Below are 26,170 nucleotides of genomic sequence, written 5' to 3' on the forward strand. Positions count from 1 at the left end.
GGAGGGAGTGGGTGGAGAAGATCCACTGTAATGTGGGACCCCACCCACCCCATTCACTATAGCAACCCAGCAAATAGATGTGCTAATAGGGGCATCATCCTCCGCTCTTCTATTTATTTTTCAAAGCAACAATTAGACTGCAATTGTGCAGATGATCGAATTCATTCATGCAGCCCCGCCAGGAGGGGAGAGGCCTTCAGCTGAGCCCATGTGTCTCTGACACTGCTTCTACCGCTCTGTCCAGCTCTTCCACCTTTTACACCGAGGACTGGACTGAACAACATTTACACTGCAGCTATCCTCTCGCCGTTTCCAACAGGCAAATCGCCTCTAAGTTACAGTCCTGTGTCTAGGAAGCAAGAACTGCTCTCTCTCAATTTAATGCACTGCTAATCCTAAAGCTCAGTTAGGCGGAATAATCCATCTGTCATCCAAGTGCAGGTGCACAACACAGACGGTGTTTGCATTTTGTTATGGGGGGGGGGGGGTCGGAGTTCAGCCAATCAGTGACTGAATGCTTTAAAAAAAAGTTAAAGGAGCGTTGCTGTGTGTGTGTGTGTGTGTGTGTGCCTTGCACACCCACACCATTCAAATGAAAACTACTAGCAAAACAATCAACTTCTTTAACAGTAATTGAAATTGCAGAGGCACTGGCTATAATCTCCCAATCTGCCTTAGGTGCATGGGCACAATCATAAATATTGCTGAAAAAAAGATTTTTTATCAAAGCGATCTTGGCGATCTAGACCCGGCACCATTGTGTGAATCAGTATTCATTGAGCTTATGAACTTGTCAACTCACACAGTTGAGTTCAGTTTTAATGATACCATGTATGCCCAAATAGACGGTGCTGCCATGGGATCCCTTCCAGGCCCAGCTCCCGCAAACATATTTGTTGGGTTCCATGAGAAAGGTGCCTTTGATGAAATGACACCCAACCTCCTACCCCTTGCATATTTCCAATATGTGGATGATACGTTTGCTATATTTAAATCTGCAGCTGCATGTAATAATTTCATTGCATGTCTTAATGGGCTCCATCCTGCACTCAAATTCACCTTTGAAATGGAGCAGTCAAATTAACCCCCTATCCTTGACGTACTAGTTGAGAAACCTGCCAGGGTGTTCTCTACCCCGGTCTACTGCAAGTCTACTTTCACTGGTCAATACAAGTGTTGGGATTCTTACAGTTCCATGCGCTATAAGAATGGCCTTAACAACAACCTCGTAAATAGGGCTCAAGCCATTTGCTCACCATGCAAGCTTGATGCAGAAATAGGGCGCATCAAAGACATCTTCTGGGATAATGACTACCCTGATCAGATCATTTCGCGCTGTATATCACACAAACTCATGGCCACCATTTTCAGCCCTGAAAAGTGCCCAGTCTACCACAGATTACCCTTGAAGGGCAAGGTATCCCAAAAATTTGAGCAACAGGTGAAGCTATGTCAGGAAGATATAATAATTTCCATAATGTTATTGGAATTTATGGTAAAATAACGTAATAGTGGGATGTGTCTATGTGTGTGACTTAATTGAATTAGAGGCAGCTAGCCTGGGTGCTTTGATGTAAGAAGAGAAGTTAGGTTTGAAATGTTAATTAGGTAAACATGGGGAAGTTTTAGAATGTGAAGTGTAAAGGGAACATTTGCATTTTTAAACAAATTATAGTGGCTTGAATTCAAAGAAGGGGGTGTAATGTATACCTAGCCAGCAGAAGTAGTAAGAAATAGTGTGTTTATTTATTTTTCCCAAAGATTACTGGTGGAATTGGTACTATGATAGACGTTTTATTAGTAACGAGGTAAAGTTCAAAAGATAGTTAAACAATAGGAATTTGCATTCAAAGAGGAAAATATGTATAAAGGAGAGAAGGCTGTTTGTAAGGGAAACAGGTTAAGATCCAACAAGTGTGAAAAGCCTGTAGCCTGTATGTACAAAACCACTGCCTCCAGGGACTGATGAACAAAAGCTTAATTGGTCAAAGAGGATTTCTTAAGGGAGGAAAGCGAGACAGAGAGGTCAGAGAGGTGCAGGGAGGGGATTCCAGAGCTTAGGGCTTGGGCAACTGAAGGCACGGCCACCAATGGTGGAGTGATCAAAATCAGGGTTGTTCAAAAGGCCAGAATTAGAGAAGTGCAGATATCTGAGCGTTGTGGTGCTGGAGGAAATGATAGAAATAGGGAGGGGCGAGGCCATGGAGGGATTTTAAACCAAGGATAAGAATTTTAAAATCAAGATATTGCTTGATCTGGAGTCAAAGTAGGTCAGCGAACACAGGGGTGATAGGGGAATGAGACTTGCTGCAAGTTAAGACATGAGCAGCAGAGTTTTGGATGACCTCAAGTTTACAGTGGGTAGAATGTGGGAGACCAGCCAGGAGTGCATTGGAATAGTCAAGTCGAGAGGTAACGAAGGCATGAATGCGGGTTTCAGCACAGATGACCTGAGACAGGGTGAAGTAGAGCAATGTTACAGAGGTGGAAATAGGCCGTCTTAGAGATGGCTCGAATATGAGTTCGGAAGTTCCTCTTAGGATCAAATGTGACACAAAGGTTGCGAACGGACTGGCATAATCTCAGGCTGTTGCCAAGGAAAGGGACGGAGTCAGTAGCTAGTGCACAGTTTGGAGTGGATGGTTTCAGTCTTCCCGGTATTTAATTAGAGGAAATTTCTGCTCATCCAGTACTGGATGTCGGATAAGCAGTCTGATAACTTAGCAATGGTGGAAGAATTGAGAGATGGTGGTAAGGTAGAGCTGAGTGCTGTCAACATACATGTGAGAACTAATGTTGTGCCTTCAGATGGTGTTACCAAAAGGCAGCATGTAGATGAGAAATAGGAGGGACCAAAGTTAGATCCTTGGGGGACACCAGAGGTAATGGTGTGGGACAAGGAGGAGAAGCCGTTGCAAATGATTCTATGGCACTGATTAAATAGGTAAGAATGAAATGAGGTGAGAGTAGTCCCACTCAGCCGGAAGACATTGGAGAAGTATCATTGTTGGGAGGTAGGAAATGCGGCAGCCAACAAAGTCCCACAAACAGCCATGAGATAATGACCAGATGAGTGATAAATGTTGGCCAGGATACTGGGGAGAATTCCCTCCATTTTCTTCAAAATAAAGCCAGGAGGTTTTTTTTAATGTCCACCTGACAGGGCATCAGTTTAATGTATCTTCCAAAAGACGGGACCTCCATCAATGGCGCCTCCCCTCAGCATTGCAATGAATCATACTGAAGATAGAATCAGCATCATTAGGATTCAGGTGAATGGGAGTCAGTTCTGAGGTGAGTTGGCTAAGCATAAGTTTTTAACCTCTCAGCTGCCAAATGGAGCCAAAGATAAAACATTGGTTTGTCCTCAGCTAGACTATTGTGTCCAATTCTGGACACCTCACTTTAGGAAGGATGAGAAGGCCTTAGAGAGGGGCAGAAATGAAAATGATGTCAGGAATGAGGGACTTTTAGATTGGGGAAGCTGGGGCTGTTCTCCTTGGAGAAGAGAAGTTGACAGGATTTGATAGAGGTGTTCAAAATCATGAGGGACCTGAATAGAGTAGATTGAGAGAAACTGTTCCCATTGGTTGAAGCATCAAGAACCAGAGGACACCTATTGAAGCTGAATGGCAAATGTGAGGTAACGAAGAAAAAACTTTAAAGGAAACTTTTAAACTTAAATTAAAATGTCATTTCCGGTGTCCATGGTGCCCTCAAGGCCCCCCCACCACCCTAGCACTATGGGTAGAAGTAATTATCCGATGAGCCCCTCCATCAGTAGACACAACCTTAATTTATACAATTAACATAGAGCACCTTTCACAGCATCAGGATATCCCAAAACATTTCACGACTAATGGAGTACTTCTGAAATGTAGTCACCGTTGTAATGTAGGAAAAGGTTTGTTTTTATTTTCTCCTTTCCTTTGACATAATGACTTTTTCATCTAGAGTTAAGAAACAATTCACCTGTAAACTTTTTTATTGTTCATACAAATAGCAGGTAATTCAAACAAGTCCATTATTTTTCCTTCCCATATTAACCCACAGACTAAGCATTTCACCTTAACATGCAGCTGATGCACAAAAACTGCAAGAGGTTACAGGGGGATGTTAATAAACTTGCAGGATGGGAAAATGGTTGACAAACGAAGTTCAATGCAGATAAATATGAGGTAGTACATTTTGGTAGGAAGAATAAGGAGGTCACTTATTACTTGGAAGGCGCAAGTCTAGGTTGGGTAGAGGAACAAAAGGATCTCAGAGTACAAATATTTCAATTACTAAAAATTGCACCACAGTTTAGCAAGGTAAAGCAAGCCAAGCACTCGACTTTATTTCCAGAGGGATAGAATTGAAAAGTAGGGAAGTTATGCTTAACCTGTATAGAATCTTGGTTAGAGCACACTTAGTGTACTGAGTGCAGCTTTGGTTGCCATATTATAAAAAAGATATAGAGGCAATGGAGAGGGTGCAGAAAAGATTTATAAGAATGCTATCAAAAATATGTGGGTATACATATCAGGGAAGGATTGACAGACTAGGGGTCTCTTTTCGTTTGAAAAAAGGCAGAGGGCTGACCAAATAGAGGACTTTAAAATGATGAAAGATTTTAAGTGAGTGGATATAGAGAGAATGTTTCCCCCTGGGGGGGAAGAACATAACTAGGGGCCGTCAATATAAGATGGTCACCGAGAAATCCAATAGGAGATTCAGAAGAAACTTGTTTACCCAAAGAGCAGTGAGAATGTGAAACTCTCTACTACAGGGAGTGAAGCAAATAGCATTGATGCATTTAAGGGGGTGCTAGACAAGCATATGAGGGAGAAGGGAATAAAGGGTTACAATGGTCAATGGGAGGAGGTTCGTGTGGAGCGTAAACACCAGCATGTACTGGCTAGTCCGAATGGCCTGTTTTTGTGCTGTATATCCTATTTAATCATAGTTATGTAAAAGCTCATTCAGCTGAGTGGCAAATAGGATTTGGGCTTAAATTCTCAACATTTGCAATGAGAAACAAGCGCTCATTCATTTGAGCAACAATGTTTTGTCCGGCATGCATGCTACCTTCACTATTTACGCTATCTTCACCTGAAATTACTTCCGATATTAGCTTGCTTTATTTTTAATGCCAGTTATGACCATTTGAAGATCAACTTATCAATTCTGTTTAGGCCAGAGACCTTAATTTAAAATGCTTTAAAAAAGCACACTATAATCTCATTTCTTAGAAAAAGAACATTTAGTGCTTTTTGTCAGCAACTTTTCTTTCCTGCATCTTGACCGAAACAGGTCTATGAAACTCAAACTGTGTGACCAAGGGTGGCTGCACAAAGGACAGTCATGAGGGAACAAAGACGATGGAGCTTTGAAAGAGAAACTGATAACAGGCTGCTCTTTTCAAACGAGCAATTACCAATTATAGCATAAAAACAGAAAATGCTGTAATTATTCGACAGGTCAGGCAGGATCTGTGGAGTGAAAAAGAGTTAATGTTCCAGGAACCTGGTACTTTCTCCCTTTCCACAGTTGCTGCCAGACTGCTGAGTATTTCCAGCATTTTTCGTTTTTATTTAAGATTACATTTTCCCCAGCATTTGCAGTATTTTGCCTTTTAACCGAAAATGGGATGCAGCCTCGAGAGAGAAACTGCTGGGTGCATGACAAAAAAAAGTTCTGCTTGGAGTGAAAAGTTGCAAAACAAACAGCTGTGACCATGTGAAGAAGAAATGGAAAACGCACCATCAGGCAAAGACAAAGGAGATTTGAGGGGATGTAGTCAGTGGGTCCACCAAGATGCTCATCTGAAGAAGGGTCTATACAGAGAAGGAGAATTGACTTTTAACCTGAAATAGTTCTTGCTCTGATCAACCCGGTGCACCTGAAGACTGCCAGACAGGTCACATGAAATTAGTAAATGTGAGTTGCAATTGTTAAAGAAACAAGGTTTCTGTGCGAATTAAAGGTATACTAGTGTTAAAACAGATTCAGGTCCACAGTCAATCCTCTGTGGAAGGTGCAAAGTTTAAAAAAGTTGCCTGCAATCTGTAGCACACTGTTGGTAAACCTATGGGTAACAGGTGAAGTAAGCTTATTGCTGGCTGTCTGTGTATGTGTGCCATAAACACTCATAAAAATGCAATGCCACCAACCCTGGTAGCACTGGCATTTTCAAACACATTTTTACTTTTATCATTCTTTAGCTGCTGAATGGAAAAGGAGTAATTCAACTGCCGGGCTAGACGTGAAACAAAACTTGTATTAATAGCAATCAGTGGGAGGTATCAAACATAGGCACAAGCTTAATAAAGAACCCTTTGTCTTTCTAGTACATGATCAGCCAATGCTTGCAATCCTGTAATAGATCACAATGGAGCAGTGCAGCGTGACTGACAAAGGTTAAGATTTCATTCAGAAAGAGTACTTCAGGAATAGGCTTTGTCATTTAAAGTATGTCAGCTCAAAATTCCCACTCAAGAATTCAAAAGGGCTTTAATCAAAGTGCTGAGCGTGCTTGAGTATGCTGTTTTAGGTAACAGCCATTGACATAAATAGTGGGTTGGGGAAATTTCTGAGTCTTCTGCATTGTTTCCGAGAATTCATCATTGCAATTCATTGTTATATTGTTTATTTGGTTTTCTCATTGAATGATGAAGAGAGAAACAGTTTGTATTTAGATGGCACCTTTCATGACCTCAGAACATCCCGCAGCCGTTGACACATTTTAAGTGCCACTGTTGTAGATGAAGAAAATATGGCAGCCAATTTGTGCACAGCCAGATCCCACGAACAACAATATGAAAATGACAAGATAATCTGTTTTTAGATGTTGATTGAGGGATAAATATTGGCCAGGGAATAAAGGGGTGACAATTAGATTTATTATGGTTATTATGTGAACACCTTGTGATGCTTTACTACATTAAAGGACAATTAGGGATGGGCAATAAATGCTGGCCTAGCCAGCAATGCCCAGATCCCATGATGAATAAACAAAATAATAGTGCTATATAAATGCAAGTTGTTGTTGGCTGCGAACAACTTTACTCTCGGCAACATTCTGCTTACAGCTTCCATTTTCCCAAGTGTCCTACTTGCTCATCGTGCTTAATTGGGACACTGAGGGAACACCTGTAAGTTCTCATACCTCAAGATGAAACATTAATGATGACTGATGTTAAGGGAAGACTATATACGTTTTAACACAAAAGCCAAAATGTTAATACAGTCAAAGTATAAAGGTATGATAGCTATTTATTCTAAGGCCAAGCCACAGAGCAATCATTCACCTTATATCCCAGTACCGATGTGTATGAATTTGACTTGTTATGCCAGAAAATGGAGTTTTTTAATTACCAACCCCACACACAGCAGCAAAATATAAATTAACTGGAGCTAAAATTTGAAGGAATGTATTTCTTAATAAATCAATTTTGACCAAAGTATCGTTAATGCTGCTGTTCCACTGCTAACAATATGCCAAATACATACCTTTCACAAACCATTAAATAAGACTCCAGTCTCACTCTTGCTGTCCTGCTGAGCTGTCATATTTAATATGTGCAGAAACAGTAAACTCCAGCAACACATTCACAACCAACAGCTGTTCTGTCATTCCCACTGACCTTTCTTTGCAGTTATTATGTGGGATGGTTACAAGTTCACTATTGAGTTTGTCACTGTAACTAATGCAGACTCTTTTCTGTGTGAACAATCCCTTACAAGCACTGGAAAACCTCTGAGGACCGCTCACCCTAACTTCTGAAAGACAGTGTCAGTTACCCAAAGGGAAAGAGTGCTGTCATTGAAGAAAATTACTTCTTTTATTGCCACACAAATAAATCAGAAGACATATGCCAATAAACTAAGACACACAGAAAAATATAGGGTACAGAATTCTTGGGATGATGTGCTGATGGAACGTGATATGTACACAGCCCTAATTGGATAGAAATCTGATGATCTTACAGATCCCTTAGAGTCCACAGTTTGACGGTGTAGAGGGAAGTGAGGTTTATTACATAGTGGCTACACTGCTGTAACCCTCTAAACACAGATTCTACATTGTTGCGCTATAAGGTATGTCAAATTGTGGTTAAAGTCTCTTAAGTCCACCTGAGAAGCCAGACAGTTAGGGATTTAAGTGTCACATTCGAGAGACATTCCTTCCAACTGTGCAGCATTCACTGAGTACAGTACAACCTAGTTCAAATCTCTGGAGTGGTATTGAACCCCTAATCTACTGGTGCAGAGGCGAGAGGAAATGCTATCTCCAATTTTTTTACCAGTGCTTTGCATGAAAACAAACCTGATGATATAAATCCACCCTTCACTTTTGAGTGGTTTTCGCTTTAACAATTGCTTCAGCACATTTCACACTGAGATATTCAGGTTGGAATTTATTTCTTCTTTGAAGTATTTGCACTGATTAAAACAATATGCCAAGCATGGCATCTAATAAATAGAGAGATCTGTTTTCTTATATAAATCTAACCAATGATTAAAATGATTTCATAAATGTAACTCAGAAGCAAGCAATACCTCATTGAAAATAATTGCAAGTGTGCTTGGTATGGAGATAAAAAAAAGAAAGGACTTTATTATCAAGAATGAGTCAGCAAAACAGCATCTCAGGAAGCTAACGTCAAACCTAACCACCTTGCAAATAGTTTGCAGTCCTGCCATTGGAAGCGGCAGATATAGAATGTCAAAAATGGTCTCTAGGAGCTTACTTTCTGTGTGTTGCATTGTGCTTTTGAACATTCCCAGTTTAAGCAGAGGCTTCCCTTATGGTGCTCCTTCATCTGTTTGCGAAAGCATGATGCCTAGACACTCTGGAGTTGTGCCACAGTCTAACACCGCACCTTACACCATTGATACTGGAGCAAGCACCTACCAACCCGGAACGCCAATACAAGGTATGCTTTTGTATAATGCTGGAGTTACTGTCTCGCTGCTGCTGCTGCAATGATAATTTATTATTGCCTTTTCTGACAAGACAAATCTGGTATGCCTCATGGCATCTATTATAAATCAAATGAGCATTTAAAAAAGAACGGCCTGGCACATTCAGGAAAATGTGATGGAGGGTGTGGTGGAGGTGGGGTCCCGGTGAGGAGTAAAGCTGCGTGTGTGAAATATAATCCAAATTAAGTATTAGGGACTGACTGCCTGCACTGCATGAATTTAAAATAAAATTGGGTTGATCTGAAGAGCAAAAAGGTCGGTTGAGTACTTTAGCTGACCTGCGATTCCCCTGGACATCATAGGCAGAACCTTTCTCACTATTGTTACTGTTGTAGGGTGGCCGAGTTGTGCTATTAATGATATAATTGATCTGCAGACACTTCTTGGGTGAAAACTTTAAGTTTATTTACAAAATATTCAGCAGCAAATGCACGTATGTTTTCAACTCCAACTCTATCTCTACACTGACTGCTGAGGTAGTCTGTGCTGCTCTCCTATTGGTTACTACAGATCACGTGATCTTCCTTAACAAGTATTATTCTTAAAGTTACATTACACTCTAAATAAAACCATAATTACTATGTTCTTTCCCCTTTAACTGAGCTATACATATTATATTTACAAGTACATATTTTTCAAGACAACATAATATTTACACTGGGTAAGGAATTTACAAGTTCATTCTTTCAGGTGGTTTCCTGGCTTGTGTGGAACGTCGCAGCTCCACAACTTCAGATTCTTTGTCAGGAACCTCCTTTTCCAGAGTTGCCTGAACATTAGGTGGGCACTTGCAGTTCTGTATCCTCAACTCTTACAGGAATATCAGACATATCAGTCCTGGGTTAAGTATTCTCAACAGGAAATGCAGACCTGGTCATGATCACTAGTGGAACCAAATCTTGATGATTTGTCTCTCTCTTCCTTAAGTGGCCCACATGTTTACAGACGATCCGGCCTTCCACCTCCACATGGTAAGATAGAGGTCCAGTCACTGTACTTATTTCACCCGGTAACCACTTTGGTCCTTCCCCAAAGTTTTTCACGTATACCGACACTCCCACGGTAAATTTCCTCTCGCGACAATACCAGTCGTGTCTAGTTTTCTGGCTTCCCTGACTCCTTTCCACCTTCCCCTCTAAATTTGGCATTATTAAGCTCAATCTCGTCCTGAGTCGGCGTTTTAACAATAACTCCGCAGGTGTGACACCTGTTGTTGTGTGAGGGGTAATCCTGTAATGAAAAAGAAAGCATGCTAGCTTGGTTGCCAAGGAATCACCAGTTAGCTTTTTCATGCCTGCCTTGAATGTTTGATCTGCCCTTTAGGCTAGTCCATTTGAGGAAGGGTGGTACGGTGCAGTTTTCACATGAGTGATACTGTTGAAGCCGATAAACCGTTGAAACTCAGCACTCGTAAATGCCCATGCTGTTATCGGAAGTGGCTACTTCTGGTAGCACGTGAATGGCAAAACTCTGATGTAGTTTCTGAATTGTAGCAGCTGATGTTGGTGACTTCACCTCATATATGTCCAACCATTTTGAATGGGCATTGACAATGAGCAGAAACATTGACTACATTGGACCTTTCCTGGGAACAATGTGTAACTGCGCCAGGGTCTACCTGGCCACTTCCATGGATGTAACAGAGCTGTCATTGACAACTTTTGCGGTTGCTGAATTGCATACAGTGCTTTACTTAACTCTCTATTTCGCCATCCATCCCAGGCTACCATAGATAGCTGAGTGCTATGGTCTTCATTCGGGAAATTCCTGAATGGGCACTGCGTAGTTCAATTAAAAGTGGGTCCCTTCCCTTTGGAGGAACTATCACTCGTGCTCCCCACGATAAGGTACCATTCTGGCTGGTTATTTCATGTCTTCTGTTGAAGTACGGTTTCATTTTGTCAGATATGGGCTCCTGTGACCAACCATGTAGCACTTGTTCTCATACTTGAGATAGGACTGGGTCATGACTTGTCCAGTCTCTGATCTGTCGAGCACATATCGGAGAAAAAATCTAAGAAATTTAACAGTAAAACAAGTTCATATAGAACTGGGACATGCTCATCATTTTCTTATAAAGGCAAATGACTAAGGGCATCGGCGTTTGCAATTTGATTGCCAGGCCTATATATGAAAGTGTATTCGTATGCTGCCAGGATTAAGGCCCAATTAGCATTTATGAATCTTCTTTCTATGTGCCTTCTTCGTTCTAGCGCAGACTTTAATCTCGGCCGTCTTTTTGACTTCACTGTTGACCAAACTTCTCTCAGATGCAAGCTCAACTTGTCTGAGCTCAGTGGCTGAGTCTCCCAAAATTTCATTATCTGTCTGCTTTTTGGAAAATTCTGCGCTTTTGCTTCCAAAGCCTCTTTGGCTTCATTTAGCTGATTCTTCAGCTCTTCCATCTCTTTTTTGTATTTGTTTGCTGCCTCCTTAAAAATTGTGCATTGTTGTATCTTCTCTGCCAACTCATCCTTCAGTTTGTTTAGAGAAGTGCTGAATTCTTCCTGGTTCTCTTCATACTTTTCCAGAGGTACAACCTTTGACCTGAGGAAATCTTGTAGTGTGTGAAGGTCTTTCAGCAGGTTTTCTTTTTCCTTTTGGAGGGTGCTCACCTCGTCTCGAACTCTGTCATCAAGCAGGGTCGCTTTGAGTTCCTTCTGTTGCTCTTCCAGGTTTTGACTTAAGACAGCCTGCATCTCTTCAGCTTGTTGAGTCCTTACGCACTCCTTTTTTCAAAACAGGAATGCTTCCAGCTTCCTTTTGGAATCCCAGTGGCCAATCATGGTTGATTTCCCTTAGTTAATGTCGCCCTAGAATGCTTGGTCCTCTGCCTCTCAATACGAACACTGGTAGCTTTGCCAATTGGCTTCCATAATGGACAGTCACTCTGCTTATGCCTTTTACTTGATGTCTTCACCCGTGTATGTTTTTAGCCTGGCGGCTGTTTCTTCTAAACTTAATTGATGTTCACCATTATTCAGAAATTGGAAGGTATGTTCCCCAATTACTGTAGTGGAAGCTCCCCTGTCCACTTCCATTCTAACAGGTTTGCCATTTACTTTCACTGTGATGAATATTGGTTCTGTCTTTCCAACTTTCAGACTAAACGACGAGTAAATGTCTGAATTTGTTGTTTCAGGCTCTTCTACATTGTAGATTTCATTGCACTTCTTCTTTTGTTTACAAGCCTGCTTGAATCTTTCCTTGCATTGCTACCTCACCATATGTCCATTTCTATGACAATAGTGGCATTCTATTTTTTTAAACTGCCAATCGCTAATGGACTGATTATTTCCACCTCTGTTAAAATTATCCTTTGATTTCACCGCTAAGTTATTTTTCTTTATTCTTTGGCTCGTGGGGGCTGTTTTCCGCTATATGGCAGAGTCTTGCCTTTACGCGCCATTTTCAGCTGAGGTTTCCCACCCGATGTGGAGGACGGCACCATTTTGAGCACCCTGTATTGCTTTTGAATCTCTCAGTGCACTTTCCATGGCCAGTGCTATCTCTAACGCCTTCTTGAAATCCAGATTCACTTTGGACAATAATCTTTTCTGAATAGTGTCCTCTTCACACACAATAAACAATCTCTGAGCATGTCGTTTAGAGTCGTACCGAACTCACAATTTTCCATTAGATGATTCAAATTTGCCACGTAGCATGCAATTGTCTCACCCAGGGCTCGATTTCACAAATTAAACCTGAACCTCTGCATCATGACTGAGGGCTTTGGTTGAAAGTGACCCTTCATGAGGTCCACCAATTCATCGAAATTCTTCGAATCTGGGACACTGGGTGCCGTCAAACTTCGAATCAAGGTGTAGGTTTTGCTCCCACAGGTACTCGAGGATCGCTCGCCTCTTCTCTTTCCCCGTAATCTCATTTGCTTGAAAAAAGAACGTGAGGCGTTCTATGTATTGAGACCAATCATCTGTGGCTGGATGAAATGGATCAATTCTCCCAAATTGTGGCATCTTGAGAGAGGATAGCTTCTTCAATTTTAACGGAGATTACTGTTTACAATCGCTGGGCGAGGTACAGTGCCAATTTCTTTCTAATTGGATTTGTTCTGTTCGATCTTTTTTTATCCTAATCGCCAGCTTGTTGTAGGATGGCCGAGTTGTGCTATTAATGATAGAACTGATCTGCAGGCACTTCTTGGGTGGAAACATTAAGTTTATTTACAATATACTCAGCAGCAACTACACGTGTGCTTTCAACTCCAACTCTATCTCTACACTGACTACTGAGGTGGCCCGCGCTACTCTTCTATTGGTTACTACAGATCATGTGATCTTCCTTAACAAGTATTATTCTTAAAGGTACATTATACACTAAATAAAACCATAATTACTACAGTTACGATCCCGGTAGAGATTGATAACTTTTCAAACGAAATTCAAAATTCCAGTTAATAGCTGAGCAGATGTCATGACAAGATTTCACGTTTTAAGACAGGGCTTCTAAAACTGTTGGTTGCAAGCCCCAGTGGAGCCACGAGAAGAGGTTTTGAGGTCGCAAGCTCCGAGGCAGCAAGGGCTACTGTGGAACTTGGGCTAATTTCTGATAGCTGTGAGCCCCTTTAAATCTTTGTGTTTTTTTTGTTGGTGGGCATGGCATAATAGACTCCTCTCTGAGGCCCGATCGCTGCTGCAAAAAAGGCCTGTAAGATCTAAGTGGTCCAGGGTCTTTTTTTGCAGAGATCCTATTTCTTCAATTATCAGGATAATCTTGCAACAATAATCGGGGTCATAATGTATTAATAATCATGATTCCATTACATTAATAATGAGAATCTTATTGCATCAATAATGAGGATCGTACTACATCAATGCTCAGACATTCTGAATCAGGTTCCTATACATTCATAATCAGAGTCCTATTACTTTAAGATTCAGGATACTACTACATTAATAATCAGGATACTGTTACATTAATCGCCTGGTGCATATTGCATCCACAATCAGGATCCTATTGCATAAATAATCAGCGCCCTATTACATTAATAATCAGGATCTAATTACATTAATTAAACAATTAATTATACAAGGAAGAATAAAAGAGAAGCATATTATCTAAATGCTGAGAGATTGCTGAGATCTGAGGTGCAGAGGGATCTGGGTGTCCCAGTGCATGAATCACAAAAGGCTAGTATGCAGGTACAGCAAGTAATTAGGAAAGCTAAAATAATATTATAATTTATTGCCAGGGGAATTGAATACAAAAGTAGGGAGGTTATGAGTCAGATGTACAGAGCACCAATTAATCCACAGCTGGAGTACTGTGTACAGTATTGGTCATCTTATTTAAGGAAGGATGTAAATACATTGGAAGCAGTTCAGCAAAGGTTTACCAGACTAATACCTGGAATGGGTGGGTTGTCTAATGAGGAAAGGTTGGACAGACTAGGCTTGTATCCACTGGAGATTAGAAGAGTAAGAGGCGACTTGATTGAAACATATAAGATCCTGAGGGGTCTTGACAGAGTGGATGTGGAGAGGATGTTTCCTCTTGTGGAGGAATCTAGGACTAGGGGGTCACTGTTTAAAAATAAGGGGTCACCCATTTAAAACAGAGATGAGGCGAAACTTTTTCACTCAGAGGCTCATGAATCTTTGGAACTCTCTTCCTGAAAAGCAGAGTCTTTGAATATTTTTAAGGTAGAGGTGGATAGATTCTTGGTAAGCAAGGGGGTGATAGGTTAACGGCGGTAGGTGGGATGCAGATTTCAGGTTACTATCAGATCAGCCACAATATTATTAAATGGCGGAGCAGGCTCAAGGGGCTGAATGGCCTACTCCTGCTCCTTGTTCGCATGTTTTGTATGTTCGTATTCTTATTGCATTAATAATTAGCTGCCTAATGCTTCAATAATCAGGAAATCATTGCAACAATAATCAGGAAGCTAATAATTTAAATGATTCTGATTATTAATGTAAGAATTCTTACAATCCAACCTCGGACAGCCCGCTTCTACCTCCTACCCAAAATCCACAAACAGAACTGTCCTAGCAGACCGATCGTGTCAGCCTGTTCCTGCCCCACGGAACTCATTTCTCGTTATCTTGACTCCCTTCTCTCTCCCCTTGTCCAGTCCCTTCCCACCTACATCCGTGATTCCTCTGACACCTTACGTCACATCAACAATTTCCAGTTCCCTGGCCCCAACTTCCTCTTCACCATGGACGTCCAATCCCTCTACACCTCCATCCCCCACCAGGATGGTCTGAGGGCCCTTAGCTTCTTCCTTGAACAATCCCCATCCACCACTACTCTCCTCCGTCTGGCTGAACTTGTTCTCACACTGAACAATTTCTCGTTTAACTCCTCTCACTTGTTCCAAATAAAAGGTGTGGCTATGGGTACCCGCATGGGCCCCAGCTATGCCTGTCTCTTTATGGGGTATGTGGAACATTCCTTGTTCCAGTCCTACTCCGGCCCCCTCCCACAACTCTTTCTCCGGTACATCGATGATTACTTCGGTGCTGCTTCATGCTCTCGTCGGGACCTGGAAAAATTTATTAATTTTGCTTCCAATCTCCACCCATCCATCATTTTCACAGGGTCCATCTCTGACACTTCCCTTCCCTTCCTTGACCTCTCTGTCTCAATTTCTGATGATAGACTGTCCACCAATGTCCATTACAAGCCTACCGACTCCCACAGCTACCTCGACTACAGCTCCTCACACCCCGCTTCCTGTAAGGACTCCATCCCATTCTCTCAGTTCCTTCGCCTCCGTCGCATCTGTTCTGATGACGCTACCTTCAAAAACAGTTCCTCTGACATGTCCTCCTTCTTCCTTAACCGAGGTTTTCCACCCACGGTCGTTGACAGGGCCCTCAACGGTGTCCGGTCCATCTCCCGCGCATCCGCCCTCACGCCTTCTCCTCCCTCCCAGAATCATGATAGGGTCCCCCTTGTCCTCACTTATCACCCCACCAGCCTTCGCATTCAAAGGATCATCCTCCGCCACTTCCGCCAACTCCAGCATGATGCCACCACCAAACACATCTTCCCTTCACCTCCCCTGGCGGCATTCCATAGGGATTGTTCCCTCCGGGACACCCTGATCCACTCCTCCGTCACCCCCTACTCCTCAACCCCCACCTATGGCACCTCCCCATGCCCACGCAGAAGATGCAACACCTGCCCCTTCACTTCCTCTCTCCTCACCGTCCAAGGACCCAAACACTCCTTTCAAGTGAAGCTGCATTTCACTTGCATTTCCCCTAACTTAGTCTACTGCATTCGTTGCTCCCAATGCGGTCTCCTCTACATTGGAGAGACCAAACGCAAACTGGGCGACCGCTTTGCAGAACACCTGCCGTCTGTCCGCAAGAAAGACCCAAACCTCCCTGTCGCTTGCCATTTTAACACTCCACCCTGCTCTCTTGCCCGCATGTCTGTCCTTGGCTTGCTGCATTGTTCCAGTGAAGCCCAACGCAAACTGGAGGAACAGCACCTCATCTTCCGACTAGGCACTTTACAGCCTTCCGGGCTGAATATTGAATTCAACAACTTTAGATCTTAAACTCCCTCCCCCCATCCCCACCCCGTTTCTTCCCCCTCCCTTTTGTTTTTTTCAATAATTTATATAGATTTTTCTTTTCCCACCTATTTCCCTTATTTTTAAATCTACAACTAATACCTTGTCAGTCTTTCCACCCCACCCCCACTAGAGCTGTACCTTGAGTGTCCTGCCATCCATTCTTAATTAGCACATTTTCTTAGATAATATCACCACCTTCAACACCTCTTTGATCCTTTTGTCTGTGACATCTTTTGATTATCTGCTCCTATCACTGCTTGCTTGTCCCTACAACCACCCCCCCCCCTCAACTTCTCTCTCTCCCCCCACCCCCACCCCTTAAACCAGCTTATATTTCACCCCTCTCCTAACTATAATCAGTTCTGCTGAAGGGTCATGAGGACTCGAAACATCAACTCTCTTCTTCTCCGACGATGCTGCCAGACCTGCTGAGTTTTTCCAGGTAATTCTGTTTTTGTTTTGGATTTCCAGCATCCGCAGTAGTTTTTTGTTTTTACAAAAGGAGACCTGTTGCCCCACAAGTGTGTGCTGGCTTAAGGTTGCCAACCCTCCAGGACTGGCCTGGAGTCTCCAGGAATTGAAGATCAATTTCCATGACTAATGGCTGGAGCATGGGAAAGTCATGTGATGAAACCTCCAGGAATACCTTTAGTCACAGTTAGCAACCCTAGCTCACTTATTGCTAGACTCTGTATGCAAGTTGTGAAGGGTCGAGTACAGAGGTACTAAAACTGACAGGTTAATCTGAAAGGCTTAAAAAGAATGTTCAATTTTGACAGACATAATGTTAATCACGTATATTAATGTTACATTCAGTTCAAATACTGGGGCTGCAATATCATGGCTTCATATTGGAAGCTCGTAAGGATAGAAGCACCACTCCACTGGGATCCTGGCAAGACCCACCTGAAAACACCAAACTGTTACAGGTAAAGTCAGGGCCGAAATACACAAAGTTCAAAATTGTTTCTTTCGAAAACGTTCTTTCTATTTTGCCACCCATGTATTTATTTCAATATTTTACATATGATTTTTCAAATTTAGTGCTTTGGAAACCTAGGAGCTGCAGTTACTCACTCAAACATGGCGTCCAAGAATAATTCCACCACATTTGTGTGGATCCCTCCTGAGTCAGCCTGTCCTGATGCTGTTAAATTCATGTAGGTATTGAATTTAAAATCCATACGCAAGGTGCAAGTTCTAAGCTACATATCTCTGCATGGTCATCAGAATGACCAAAGGGAACTCTGTCAATACAGGAACTTCCTCCAGTTAATATTAGCCTTTAAATCCTTCACTGCTGGTGCTGGGTATATTTATTTCATGTTTTTATAACAAAGTAATGTTGTATTAGTTGCAGTGATGATGTGCAACTGCGAGAGTTTTGCTTTGATTCCGAGTGGGACCAAGTGAAAGAGTTCCACTGGTATGCTTGAGATGGCTTTTTGTGGTGCCACCCGGTGGTAGCAAGTAGACAAAACAGCACGATAAAAGCAAAATGCTGCAGAGGCTAGAAATCTGAAATAAAAACAGAAAATGCTGGAAAAAATCAGCAGGTCTGACAGCGTCTTTAGAGAGAGAAACAGAGTTAGCGTTTCGAGTCTGCATGACCCTTCTTCAGAGTTAAAGAGAGGTAGAAATGTGATGAAATTTATACTGTTTAAGGGGGTGGAGCAGATGGAGCTGGAAAGAAGGCCAGAGATAGGTGGGGGCTAAGGAGAGATTGACAAAGATGTCATGGGTGAAAAGACAAAGGGAGTGATAATGGTAGTCTGGGCTAAAGGAGGTGCTGATAGTGGCATAAAGGTAAGAAAGAAGAATGTGTTAATAGCATAACAAGGGTCAGCACCCTGTGAAAGAACAACATGGAACAAGGAACAGATGGGAGTGGGGTGGGGGGAGGGGGCAGTGGTGGGGGAAAAAGGGTGGAAAAGGGGATAAAACAATGAATAAATGAATTGAAATGAAAATAAATGGATAAAAAATAAAAATACATTTTGAAAAAGGGAATTTAAAAAGGGGTGAGGATGGAAGAGAGAGTTCATGGTCTGAAGTTGTTGAATTCAATGTTAAGTCCGGAAGGCTGTAAAGTGCCTAGTTGGAAGATGAGGTGATGTTCCTCCAGTTTGCGTTGGGCTTCACTGGAACATTGCAGCAGGCCAAGGATGGACACGTGGGCATGAGAGCAGGGTGGTGTGTTGAAATGGCAAGCGACAGGAAGGGCTGGGTCATGCTTGCGGACAGACCGAAGGTGTTCTGCAAAGCGGTCACCCAGTCTGTGTTTGGTCTCCCCAATGTAGAGGAGACCGCATTGGGAGCAGCGAATGCAGTAGGCCAAGTTGAAGGAGGTGCAAGTGAAGTGTTGCTTCACCTGAAAGGAGTACTTGGACCCATTGGACAGTGAGGGGGGTGGACGGGGAAGGGGCAGGTGTTGCACCTTCTGCGATTACATGGGAAGGTGCCGTGGGAAAGAGATGAGGTGTTGGGAGTGATGGAGTGGACCAGAGTGTTCCGGAGGGAACGGTCTCTATGGAATGCTGATGGGGGAGTAAGGGACAGATGTGTTTGGTGGTGACATCATGCTGGAGTTGGCGGAAATGGTGGAGGAAACTTGTGTCAGGTGAGGGCATTTTCTGGTAGAGGTTAAATTGTGAAAAACATTTTTTGTAAGAGAAAAAAACAGAAAGAGGGAAAGAAAAAAAAATCTCAAACCAAAAGGTGACAAAATCAGAAAAGTCTTATAAAACAGTCCAGGGTTAAGATTTTAAAATGGAGAACAGCTTTGAGGTAGAAAGTAGTCCTTGATCAGTAACAAAAAGAGCAAGACCTGCATTTATATCGTGCCTTTCCTGACCTCAGGACATTGGAATGTGAAGTACTTTTTGAACTGTAATCGCTGTTGTAATGTGGGAAATGTAGCGGCCTATGTGCGCACACCAAGTTCCCACAAACAACACTTTTTAAAAATATTTGTTCATGGGATGTGTCACTGGCAAGTCCAGCATTTGATGCCCATCCCCAATTGCCCTTGAGAAGGTGGTGGTGAGCTGCCTTCTTGAACCGCTGCAGTCCATGTGGTGTAGGTACAGTGCTGTTAGGGAGAATTCCAGGATTTTGACCCAGCAACAATGAAAGAACGAGTTAGTTCCAACTCAGGATGGTGTATAGTTTAGAGGGGAACTTGCAGGTGGTGATATATTAGTGATATATTTTGTTTCCCATTACAGGGCAACTGTGGCTCAGTCTCGTGAAATTTACTGGCTTGATGTCCAATCGCAACCTGTGACCAAAGGTGAGTGAAAAACAATGCAAATCGGAGTAAGTTCTTAATTTCATGCCATTGGGATTATTTGGGACATTGCGGTTTTTCATTAATCTCCAGCTTTGAAATTAAAATATACAACTTCACCATAACATTCTATGATGACTACAAGCATTGATGTTAAATCCATTGGAATGGTTCCTTGTTAACATTAAACCCATGTAAAATGAACTCTATAATTTACTGCTGACTATAACACTCGTTGCCCTATGTTTTCCCCTTTTAAGGAGTTCAGACCTGCCTTCAGTGAGCCATGACTTTCTTCCCACAAAGATGTGCCTCTGACCCCAGCTGATTTTACCATCTCAGGTGGGACCCCCATAGTAGGGCCAGAAAACACATGACAATATTACAGCAACATCTGAGCCTTCAAGTTAAAGATGCTAATTTAAAAAATCAATATTCTGGGGTCAATTACATAATTTTTATTGCCTTTAAAAAATTTAAACCCACAATAGCAATCGACTTCAGAGACATATCTTGCTCTGCTACAGTGCAAATTACTTATGTCCCTCATTGAAATATATGCACCCATCTGTTTATGGGCAGACATATTGTTCATCCCTGTCAATTGCCACAGAGTCCAAAAAGTACCAAGAGCAATTGAGGATCTGAAGTAGTTCCAACACAATATCCATCATGGTCCTAATTGGGTTACAAATAAAACCCTGTCTGTTATGTGATCCATCTCTCACTTTCTGCTGTAATCTCTCTTTCCCCATCTCATTTTGTTTCTGTCTTTATGAATACTAATCAAAGCTCCTTTGGTGTCCTTCTAAGCATTCAATAAGCCATTTTACATAATCTTCGTTCCCCCTACATCCCGTGTGAAATTAAGACTCATCACAGTCTTCCCTAAGAATGTCACAACGTTGGAAGCTCTTAATCTCCTTCAGTCAATATTGCCTTCTAGAATTCCCAGGTTTTTAAAATCTAACATTAGTGTCAAGCTAATCATTACTACCAGATTAACCCCAATTTCTTACATGCGCCTTCCAGCAGCAATGCCCAAGTATATTGCTGCAGGAGTTCCTGAGGGTAGTGTCATGGGCCATCTGCAACTGCTTCATCAATGGCCTTCCTGCTAATGTAAGGTCAGAAGTGGAGATGTTTGCTAATGATTGCAGTGTTCAGTGCCATCCACAACGCCCCCCAGATATTGAAGTAGTACTTCACTGCATGTAGCAAGATCTGGATAACATTCAGGTTTGGGCTGAAAAGTGGCAAGTAACATTTGCATCAATCAAGTGCCAGGCAATAACCATCTGCAACAAGAAAAAATCTAATCATCTCCCCTTGATGCTCAGTGGCAATGCCATCGCTGGATCCTCCCACCATCAACGTCCTGGGGGGTTACAATTGACCAGAAATTAAATAGACTAGCCATATAATTACTGTGGCTACATGAGCAGGTCAGAGGCTGAGAATTCTGCTGCGAGTAACTTACCTCCTGACTCCCCAAAGCCTGTCTACCATTTACAAGGCACAAGTGCAATTGAATGTTTTCCACTTGCTTGGATGAGTGCAACTCCAATAACACTCAAGAACCTCAACACCATCCAAGACAAAGCAACCCGCTTGATCGGCAGCAGTGTGTAACATTTATACAGTGCACTGCAACAAGGCTCCTTTGCCAGCAACTTCCAAACCCGCCACCTCTACCACCTAGAAGAGCAAGGGTACAGACACATGGGAACATCACCACCTGCAGGTTCCCCTCCAGGTAACACAGCATGCCAACTTGGAACAATGGGTCTGTCCCTCACTGTCACTGGGTAAAAATCTTGGAACTCCTTCCCTAACAACATTCTGGGTGTGCCTACACCACATGGACCACAGAGGTTCAGGAAGGCAGTTCACCACTACCTTCTCAAGGACAATTAGAGATGGGTAATAAATACTGGCCTTGCAAGTGATGCCCATACCCAAGAATGAATAGAAAGAAAACTTTGGGATGTCCTACATGATGAGTCTTCACATTGATTTCTCTATGTAAATAAACTAGAAAGAGCCTTGAAGGTCCAACTTTCATCTGTTGACCATGTGGCTTGATATGTACTTTTGGAATAAGACTTAAATTCCTTCCTATAAGGATTTCAAAGCATCAACCATTAATTATCTAATTTCTTTCTAGCTGCAGGAATTGCATGTTGTGCTGTGAAGATCGCCTATGGAATCAGCATCATCACTACACTGTTTTTATGTTCCTTCCTGATCACCGGATACGATAACTAACATCGATACGTAACAAACCAGCAGACGTTATAATCTGTCCCTTAACAGTTTGCTGTAATTATGAGAGTATCTCCAATAAGTGATTCAGTTTGAGGAATAATAAACAAATAAATCTTTTTATTTCTCCCAATTTGACCTCGCGCTTTCTCATACATATTTTAAATAGTCTGGTTTGAAGTTGCTTTCCTGAAATTCTTAAGTGTATGGCACTTTACTATTTTGTGTTCCCTCTCCCTTATTACGTTTGTCTAACACTTTTAGCACATGGCGATCAAATCTTTTCATGCTGAAGAAGCGAATGCAAATTGACAAGGTCTGTAACTGAAAGGTGAAATATAGAAATCTGCTTAACTGAATATAGCAGTCTCCCATACCAGCACTTTCATTGTTCCAATCCACCCACTTTTTTTTTGCTTGTAGATGATCCATTCCCTCCCTCCAAGAACTCATCCTCAATAAGAGGCACCCTACATAACTAGTTCACATTTTTATTTTCAATTTTATTCTAAATTACTTCATGAAACCAAGATTAAAGTTCAGGTTTTGGCGACCATTCTCTTGCAGGTTCATGGGTCCCGTAGTTTGAGGTGAAAAGCCCATCAGTCGATGTTTTCTAATCCCTGTTAAAACAGAAGAGTTAAGTAGAGCATAAGTTTTCCATAATTACGCCCAATAAAACAAAGACTATTTTAAATCTTAATTGACTTGGCACCGTTTTTTAAAAACCTTTTATTTTTTAGCAATAAAAAGTGCAGCCAACTGTGGTCAAAACAAGCAACTTCTGAACTTAGGCTCAAGAATTTACCCTTGATTTGTAATAGGTTTTGCAACCAGACACTCTTCTGTCTCGATCCAGCAGGGTCCAATGATACGGTAAACGAGCAATGCGCTTTTCCTAAACATAAACAATCATTAACATGTTATCAGGATGTTTTTTTGAAAAGCAGGTAGTAGTAGTTCTTTATTCTACATTGTTTATGCTGAAAGTAAACCCTTGATTTAATAAGTACCAAGGATTATTTTTTAAATACTGACAAGCCTAAATGTACACCTTTAATCTTATTGCCAAGAGCTGTATTACTCCAGTGGTTTCGAATGGACTCTTCCACTGATTGAGTGAATTTCAGCCCCATTCCTCACATTATCCTTAACTCACGAGACAGTCGAATAATGCAATCCCATCAAAGGAAACTTCTTAACTGCCAGAATTTTAAAAGGCTACAGGATTAGGGATATATTTAAATTTGGAAAGTTACTTTGCTGTTAGATACATCATATAAATTCACAACAAACCATTAGATTATCAATTGTAAAGGGAATCTGAAGTTTTCTTTCTCTATTCTAGCTGAGAACTGTGTACAACTTGCATTTATACAGCGCCCTTAATGTAGTCAAACATCCTAAGGCCCTTCACATGAGCACCAGACACAATTTGACCCCAAGCCACATATGGAGATATTAGGACATAGACGTTGCACTTAACGTACTACAGTAAGTTTATACTTCTCAAGCGTGTGATTGCTCAAGTGGAGAGTTCTCAATCTCAGCTGTTCCATTAAGCTGAAGCATGGTGCATTCCCAGAGTGGAAAGGGTAAATGTGTGTGTCTGTGTGTCTATGAAAAATCAATGAATATGTCAACCAAGGTTTCTCATATAGCTCCAGCAGTCAAGAGTACCATTGATGGAGCACTTCATTAACCCAACTCTGCGGATTCTATTCCATCTGTGGCTTTTAAACAGGTTTTAATACTTAACATGGTTGGATGCATGACAAGAACATGGTCAGGTGATCTGAGGCATCAATTCCTAATGTTTTTGACATGCATCCAATTTTACTCCTTTCCATTAGGAGGTTGGACTATAATCAACATACCCTCTTTTTTTGGAATGCACAGCCAATTTGTTTAAGAGTGTGGTTCCTTTAAATTTTTTTGCACCATAACGTAAAGGGGCAGACTTGTGCACGGAAACCAGCGCAGCCCTGCAGCTTTGAGGAAACACTGACTACAACATAAGAATGTAGAAATGAAGAATGACCCAGCTTGTAATTCTGTTGCCTCTGTTCAATTAGAAATCTGTGAAAATTCCTTTTTGAAAGTTTCAAAAGGGAACTAATTCACTTCAGTCGAGTATAATTGTTATGTAGTTACTGCTCAAGTTATATTTGCCTTTTGTTTTAATTGTGCCCTTAGAATCTTTTCTAGATTCTGGATAAAGAACATCTCCACATCCATCTCATAATTCCCTTTAAAAATAGCAGAACTTCAGACATGTTTCTTGCCCCACAGGATTCTAAGAGGAGGTGAAAATTACAAGGTTTTTTATATTCAGTCATGGGATGTCAGCGCTGCTGGCAAGGCCAGCATTTGGTGCCCATCCCTAATTGCCCTTGAGAATGTGGTGGTTCTTGAATGTACACCCACAATGGTTGGAGGGGTCCAGGAATTTTCACTCAATGACAGTAGAGGGACCACAATGCAATTCCAAGTCAGGTTGGTGTATTGCTTGGAGGGGAACTTGCAGATGCCCTTGTCCTTCCAGTTTGTAGAGGTCCCAAGTTTGGAAGGTACTGTCAAAGGAACCTTGGCAGGTTGCTACAGTGCATCTTGTAGGGAGTACACACTGCTGCTACTGTGCATCAGTTGTGAAGTCAGTGAATGTTTACGGTGGCCAATGAGGTGCCAATCAAGTGGGATGCTTTGTCCCAAATGGTGCTGAGCTTCCTAAGTGTTGTTGGAGCTGCAGTCATCCAAGTAACTGAGGAGTAGTCCATCATCCTGACTTGTGTCTTCTAGATGGTTCTCTTCAATTGATGCCCAGACAGAGGCACTTCTAACTGATGTCATGGGGATAACTGTCACAAACTTGAATCCTAGCTTATTTTCCACAGGGACTGAGGCAACTGTGTCAGTTGTGTCTCAGTAATGGCAGCACCAAGAGTGTGCTGCACTGCTGAAGGCATCGACTTTAGGGTGAGGTGTTAAACCAAGGCAGCACCTGCCCTCTCGGGTGCATATGAAAGATCCCGAGACAGCATCTGGAAGGCTAGGAGTGGGTGGGGTGGAGTTTGGTCTCCCCTGGTGCCCTGGGCCATTATTTATCCCTCAATAATGCTCTGCCGAAGAGACTTGAGATATTAAAGGAGCTATACAGATACAAGCTGTTGTTCAACCAACATTGCACAGTTTATTTGTGGGGATCTGATCAGCTGTGAAGACTCTAGGAGGCCCTGAGGTGGTGAAAGGAGGTTTGCCAACTGTGATTAAATGTATAAAAGCAAAATACTGCAGATGCTGGAAATCTGAAACAAAAACAGAAAACGCTGGAAAAGCTCAGCAGGTCTAACAGCATCTGTGAAGAGAAAGACTGGGTTAACGTTTCGAGTCCGTATGACCCTTCTTCAGAGCTGGTTAAATGTATTCCTGGAGGTTTCAACACATGACTTGCCCCCATGCTAAAGCCATTATTCAGCCAACACATATATCCTTGTGACGTTCTGCCTTCCTACACCGACTGGAAAGCAAAAAGACTCAGGCAGCCTGATGATGCCTGGCTATCAGCCATTTCTTCACCACCACCCTCGCCCCAGGCCCCACATTTTCAATATTTTTTTATATCTGGTAAAGAGAAATGCTCAAAGAAAGTGAAAAAAAAAATCTTTTTTCAAGTCCCGACGACTTTTCTCCAGGATTGCACACAGCAGAGTCCTGGGGATTGATCTTCAATTCCTGGAGACTCCAGGCCAATCCTGGAGGGTTGGCAACCCTAGGAAACGCGCTACATAAATGCAGCTGAACCGGCCGGGGTTACCTTGCCGCCGTTCATCCACTTGTGAAGGTAGATGGTAGCGAGTCCGGGCACCGTCAGGCAGCCAGCCATAATGCAGAGACCCGGCAAGATCTCGAACCACATCCTTGATCTCTTCCCGTCCCACCAACCGACTGACCTTCTCGGGGCGCACCGAGCATGCGCAGAAACTGCCCCGCCCACTCTTAGCAACCGTTGACCCCCTGACCCCTTCCCTCACACACACTCTCTCGCCGCAAAACCTCGCGAGAACCGGCCCGGAGTGAGTAGGGGAGCCGGG

At 42.3% G+C, this 26,170-nt stretch overlaps 2 protein-coding genes across 2 annotated transcripts; one reads left to right on the forward strand and one right to left on the reverse strand.

Annotated features, from left to right (window-relative positions):
• Positions 1-8,759: 8,759 nt before the first annotated feature.
• LOC144683979 (putative defense protein Hdd11) lies at positions 8,760-22,180 on the forward strand. Its single transcript, XM_078547636.1, has 5 exons — positions 8,760-8,921; positions 17,342-17,454; positions 17,570-17,685; positions 19,753-19,817; positions 21,982-22,180. Exons 1-5 carry the CDS (start codon positions 8,822-8,824, stop codon positions 22,080-22,082), a joined length of 495 nt encoding a protein of 164 aa, XP_078403762.1. The 5' UTR covers positions 8,760-8,821; the 3' UTR covers positions 22,083-22,180.
• A 376-nt stretch (positions 22,181-22,556) lies between these two features.
• On the reverse strand, positions 22,557-26,088 carry ndufa1 (NADH:ubiquinone oxidoreductase subunit A1). Its single transcript, XM_078547639.1, has 3 exons — positions 25,894-26,088; positions 22,888-22,977; positions 22,557-22,702 (listed from the first exon to the last, which is right to left on the reverse strand). Exons 1-3 carry the CDS (start codon positions 25,993-25,995, stop codon positions 22,682-22,684), a joined length of 213 nt encoding a protein of 70 aa, XP_078403765.1. The 5' UTR covers positions 25,996-26,088; the 3' UTR covers positions 22,557-22,681.
• Between the last annotated feature and the right edge of the window lie 82 nt (positions 26,089-26,170).

The sequence above is a fragment of the Cetorhinus maximus genome, chromosome 8 (genome assembly GCF_964194155.1).
Source record: "Cetorhinus maximus chromosome 8, sCetMax3.hap1.1, whole genome shotgun sequence".
In the NCBI taxonomy this organism is placed as follows: Eukaryota; Metazoa; Chordata; class Chondrichthyes; order Lamniformes; family Cetorhinidae; genus Cetorhinus; species Cetorhinus maximus.